Here is a 6,290-nt window from a genome sequence, read left to right on the forward strand (position 1 = left end):
CATTCCTGCAAGAGATCATCTTCTGAGTCAATGCTAAGAGAACTCAGAGAGCTGTTTCTAGAGAAACATACAGGAGTATCTTCAACATGAAATGATTTAGGTGCATAACCAGAGGTCTGTGGTCTGTTTGGTTCCATCTGTGAATCAGGAGCCTCTGTACGTTTTACAGGTTCCCCCTCTTTGTTGTTATTATTTTCTTGATCAATATCACTGAGGGAACTAAGAGATGAATTGCGAGAAAAACAAACAGGTGTGTTTTCGATAGCAAAATTCTGCATTTTCTCATCTGTAGCAGCTCCTCTGTCTGGAATATCTTTAGCTGTCTGAGAGAAGGTTTTAGGCTGGCTTCTGCCTGTTGGGTGTTTTTGACAAACTTGTGTCCTGTTACTTGGTTGTTGATTTGAAGACTGTTCTGGATTAGTGCAGTCTTTAGTTTCTGTTTCCTTTGCTTCTTTTCCTTTTCTTAATTCTGCCTTCTCCCTTGAAAGGTCAACATCATCATCATCAAAATCTAAAGAACTTAGGGAATCATTCCGTGAAAAACAATAAGGAGTTCCCTCAATAGGTGTGTAATGATGAGGGGAATCAAATGCAAAGCTTCCTCTTACACGCTCTTCATTATTTGGTAATTTGTCATTAAAATCCCTTGAATTATTTTTAAGATTCTGTTTCTTTGCGTCTCTGTTCTCTGGATAGCTTCTTTCATTATTAATATTGCTTTTAGGCTCTGTGGGTTTTCTTATACGTGCCCTGTATTCATTATTTTGGGGAACAGGCTTTACCGGTGATGTTGGCTTCTTCTTCTCACCTTCTGGTTGGTTTTTATTACTTAGAGATGAAGATGCTTGTTGAATTTGATCCATTATCTTCTTCACTCTGAAAGGTTTGTGACTTTTTCCTTTTGGCATAGCTGAGTTAATGCACTCAGCCAGAATATCACCCTCTTCTGTTTTGTCATCATCCAGGCCTGGGGGAGTCACAGTTGAGCTTTTTGCTCTCTGAGAGTCATCAGTACTTCTACCTTCTGTAGGAATGGTGTCTCGCTTTTCAAATTCCCCTGATTCTGCTCCCGTACCCACACTGTCTACATTGGCCAACTCACTTGGGGGTGATTCTATTGTGAGATCACTCAGCGATGTAGCTGTTGAAAAATTTATTGGTGTACCCTCAACACAATATACCCGTGGCATATCATCTCCTGGTGTAAAACTTACATGCTTTTGGGATTGCAATCTGCTTTGGGAAGGCAAAAGTTTGTAAACTGGCAATTGGCTGGGCTTTCTGGCTACAGGAGGAGGTATTTTTGGAGCAGATGCTTGAGAAGGCTTTTTGGCTTTACGTGAAGACTTTGTTGGCATTGCAGAAATAATACATGCTTCCAGTATTTCAATATCATCATCATCATCAGAATCATCCAGAATGTCTTTTTCTGCTTCAGTAGGCTTCTCTACTTTCTTCTCCTGGTTGTCCTTTGTATCATCTGACTGTTCAGGTTCTGCTTCATTTCCATGTTCGTTTTCATGAACCGGAGGCATTATTCTTAATTCTACATCTTTCTGTATAAATGGCTCATCAAGACTAAGAGCACTGAGGCTAGAAGAGCAAGAAAACCCATCTGGTGTACTTTCTGTGGCAAAATGTAATAGCGTATCAGCATCTGGCAGTACCTGAACTCTTTGAACAGCTGCATTTACAGCTGCCTGTCTAGGACCAGGCTCTCTCTTTTCTGCACTAGGTACTTTACCTTTAGCTACATCTCTTTTTACTTGAACTCCTTGAGCAGGAGGTGGTGTTTTACTTCTGCTTGGAGGCATTGTTTGCCCAGGGCTGTCTGGAAGGTCACTGGGACTTATAATACCACTTACCATTCCACTGCAAGGATCACTTTGAACTGAACTAGCAATAGAACGGCTTTCAAAACTATCCAGGGAACTTACAGAAGTACATCTGCTGAACATGAGTGGTGTTTCCTGCACATAATGTTCTGGTGGGCTTTTAGGAGTCTGTGCACCACTCTTTGAGGGAGATTTGGCACCTGAAGAAAATTCAACAGCTTTATGTCTAGAGGAATCAGAAGGAGACAAGCTAGAAGTCTGAAGTCTACTGGATTTTGTTCTGATGTGTTGAGATGTTGATGTGATTTCACTTACTGCACCTTCTGTAGATAGAGCCCCACTGTTTTCTTTTAGTTCTGCTATCTGTAGTGTGTTATTAGCATCTGTCACACGTGTAGATTGATCACGTCCTATTTCATCTTCAGCTGATGACAAAGAAGACAAAGAGCTACACCTTGAAAAACATATTGGGGTATCTTCCACGCAGTAAGTTTGTATAGTTTCCTGATTAATAGAGGGAGTTTTACAGGAGGCAGTTTTTTGTGCATGACCACCTCTGCTCTGTGCAGAATTTGGATGAAGCTGATTCTGTCTCTTTGAACCAGCTGACGGGGCTGATGTGCTCCCACTGCTTGAAGAAATATGGTCAGTTTTAGTGCTCTGCACTGAAGAAGTCTTTGGAAAAGCAAAAGATGGCTTCTGAGAAGAAGGAGGAACTTCTGTTGAGTATTTTAAACTATAATCAATAGGCTGATCGACATGATGTTCCTCTTCGTTGTACTTTATGCTATAATTAGTTGGTCTGTCTTCCTCTTCATGTTGTTCCTCCTCAGAATAACGTTCACTATAGTTGGTTGGCTTATCATCATCATAATCATCAACCTGGCACAAGGACTGGTTTACTTTCTGATTCATTCCAAGAGTCGAGCCTACTCTGTTCTGATCTGAACCATTGGATCCTCTTGACCTAAAGGAAGAAACGCACTCTTGCTGTCCAAAAGGTGACTGATATTTCATGTGTTTATCATCTCCACTTTCAGCGTACACAGGGTAGGTTGCATTTTGGCTCCTTGACTGCCTTTGTTCATTTTGTTTCATTTCATCATCTATTATATGCTTAGGCCTTGCCCATCTTTCATTCTGAGAGGGACTTTGCCTTCCAGAATTTAACTGTTCATCTGAGTATTTAAGACTATAATTAATAGGAGTGTCTAGCTCTCCATCATTGTCATCCATATGATTTGCACTATGAATCTTATGTGCCAAGTCAGCTGGGTATTGACCATAGCTACAAAATTTACTTTCATCATCTTCAGAGTAAGATTCAATGGAAGGTTTCATTTGGCCTCTTTTACCATAGCCATCACTGCTGCTGACACTATTTAAACTATCATTTGAAGCTCTCTTGTATTCCATTTTTGTATAAAGCATTGGACATGTCCTGTTTGAATTCTCAGATTTAGGAAAGTATGCATTTGAGTGAGTATGGGCAGTGGCTGATCTCCTTGGGGCATTTCTGTCTTCTGTCAAACAGTGCATTTCAGAAGCGGAACCAGAACTTCTGTCTTCTTGTGGAATATGCATGCTTGTTACTTCTTCCATAACTTTGGCAATCTGAGCTGCAGCAGTAGAAATCTGCATTCCTATTCTTTTAGAAGAGTTCCCAGTATTCTCTGCAGCTGGATGATAGGTATTTAAACCTACTGCTCGATCCCTATCAAGACTTCTGTCTTTCTCAGATCGAGAACTTTCTATGTTTCCTCTATTGGAAGAGGAGGAGCCAGGCAATACTGTAGTATTTAAATATGGCGAAAGTACAGTCATATTACCAGCATTAAAACTCTCTGATCTGCATATACTATCATCATGCCGACTGGAATCCAAGACATACTCACTGTATATATTTTGCTTATGTCTCTGCTTATTATGGTGAGGTGCTTTTGGGCTTAAATTATCTATGTTGTCAAAGGTCTCTGATAAATGCTGAGCATCTAATTCTGCTTCCAGTGCCTTTTGTTTTCTGACATGGAGAGATGGTAAGCTTGATCCTGGAGACATAATGTTGGCATCCTTATATTTTGCTGGCCTGTTTGCCATGAGGTTTCTTAGAGCTGCAGCACTACCCATGGCTATCATTTTGTGTTTTGAGTGAATGAGATTTTTCAGCATGCTGACTGCTCCCATGTCCCACAGGGCCTCCTGATCCTTCGCATTTCGTGCAGAAAGATTCCACAAGGTCCCGCATGCATTACTGACTATTGTCAAACTGTGTGACTTCAAGTGTTGTAACAAAGTTTGTAAGCAGCTGCTCTCTCGCAAGATTTGCCTGGTGTCGAGTAATTGAAAAACAAACATCAGTAAGTGGCATTTCGAAAGGATAAAAGACAAAGCAAAACAAAAACCTATTATGATGGAGGCAAGTTTTGCCCTTAGAAAGGATAATCATGAATCTCCAGTGCAAATTTATCTCCTATTTCCTCTTTCCTTCATCTGAATGCTCATCAAATCCTATTACAAACATGACTAGTTAGCTTCTAGTACAGTTCATCATTAACAAGTAGCAGGTATTAATCTGTTTGCATATTCTTCTTACGTAACTGAAATACTTGCCTTATAAAATGCATTACAAATTAACTGTACTTAATTACTATACTCAATACATGCATTCATATTAAGACTTAGCCATAGAAACTGTCTACTAAATACACATGTGGGACTGCCAGAGATTTTCAGAAAAAGTATACGCACCTATGGTCCTCATTAGTAGCAATTAAGCTAGAAACATTTCTTAATATTCCTCCTCCACTCTCTATGATGGCTAAAGTATTTGTTTGGCTCCGGTACGTCAGTGTGCCGACTAGAAATGCAAGAGCACCATCAACAGCACATATATCGGCTTTGTTTTCAGTACAGTGTGCTGACAAATTCCATAAGGCACTCAGAACGCTTTTTAGGGTGGATTCCTAGGAAAATAACACAATGACAGAGAGAAAGAAGGTTTTAACGATTGATCACAAGCTCTCAGAAATATGGAAGTTAGCTGCAAGGAGTTATGTACGTTCCAATTTCTGCTTTCTGGGCTGGTAAGCTAGATGTGGGCAGCAGTGCGCACGTAAATATTTTTGTTCACATCTCACCTTCCTTCAGGTATGGATTTGGTATCACTTGCCCCAGAGTTTTCAGAAATATGTGCCACAATACTTGTTAGCAGCCATAATCGTAAAAATGGCTTGAAGACTAGCTGTCAGGAGACTGGGATGGAATACAATCCTGTCTGAATACCAAAACTATATCTAGAAAGTTACAGAAGTGATAATTATCTATTCACTAACTCAAAAGAGGTTTTATTAAATTGCAAAATTATAAAAAAATGCTATTTCAACAGCGTAGCTCATGAAACTGAAGAGCTAAAGCTGTCAACCCTCATAAATAAAATTACAGAAATACTAGTAGTTTTGAGATGTCATTCCTATGTTGCAGTATGCTGTTAATACTTTTATCAAAAAGGACAACAATATTTGTACTTGTGTAAAATAAATGCAATCACTGCAAAATTTATCTCAATCATTTATACAGGATACCTTCTTAACTTCTAAAGCACATTCCATCAATGCTTTCACACTTCCAACTTCTCTTAAAGTCTTTTTACTGTTTACATCTGCTCGCCAGGACAAGTTCCTCAACACACTTGCAATGACCTGCAAAACATGAAAGAAAAATAATGTATCTCAATATAGCTACTTCTTTAGCAGGTTATCAGACTTTCCTCATGGATTTCTGGCATGCTATGGATTCATTAACAGTGGTCATGTTCAGCAGAGACAATTTTTTGTGAACGGTGTTTTAAGAGAGAAAGTCAATTTTACTTAAAATTGTTCTTTTATCTGATGATTCACTCAAACTGCAAGGAAAACCAGGTTTTCCTTTCCAAAAAGCTGTTCTAGTTTGTTAACAGTGTATATTAATTAAAATGGGTTATAATTTAATATTTAATAATTTTAAACAAGTTCCATGCCTAAGAAGAACAGTTCTGCACTCTCAGCCGTCAGGATCACCCTCAGCACTTCCTAAACACTTCATTTTCAGGCTCTTTTCTTTATACAGCTGGAGCCATTGGAAGAGACATTCAGGTATCACACTGAACACTTTGCTCATATGTAGAAAGCTTCTTTGGGAGATTCTGGTATCCAGAGTAGTTATGTATGACTTGTCAAGTCAAATGCAGATTCTATTTTGAAATGCAGCTTTCTCTACTATCATTCCCCTATTATTTACTTGCTGTAATTGTAAAAGGAGCCACAATACTGTATTAACCCTTTGGGTAATTCCAGTCCATTAGCACCTTCACCAGTAAATTACATTAGAGAACCTAAGATTGCTCAAACTTAATCTTTAAAACTGGACTTCCACTAACAGATCAGGATCATAAAAGTTAGTTTTATAGCCCATGTGTTA

The 6,290-nt window shown here is 39.0% G+C and overlaps 1 protein-coding gene across 1 annotated transcript in view; it reads right to left on the reverse strand.

The window, feature by feature from the left end:
* Positions 1-6,290, reverse strand: part of APC (adenomatous polyposis coli) — a 61,913-nt gene that overhangs the window by 3,324 nt on the left and 52,299 nt on the right. Inside the window, 3 exon segments of the mRNA XM_009893814.1 lie at positions 1-4,161; positions 4,584-4,798; positions 5,417-5,533. The exon segment at positions 1-4,161 is cut by the window's left edge and continues 10 nt beyond it. Of these exon segments, the coding sequence (XP_009892116.1) occupies positions 1-4,161; positions 4,584-4,798; positions 5,417-5,533 (4,493 nt within the window).

The sequence above is a fragment of the Charadrius vociferus genome, unplaced genomic scaffold, assembly GCF_000708025.1.
Source record: "Charadrius vociferus isolate BGI_N301 unplaced genomic scaffold, ASM70802v2 scaffold158, whole genome shotgun sequence".
In the NCBI taxonomy this organism is placed as follows: Eukaryota; Metazoa; Chordata; class Aves; order Charadriiformes; family Charadriidae; genus Charadrius; species Charadrius vociferus.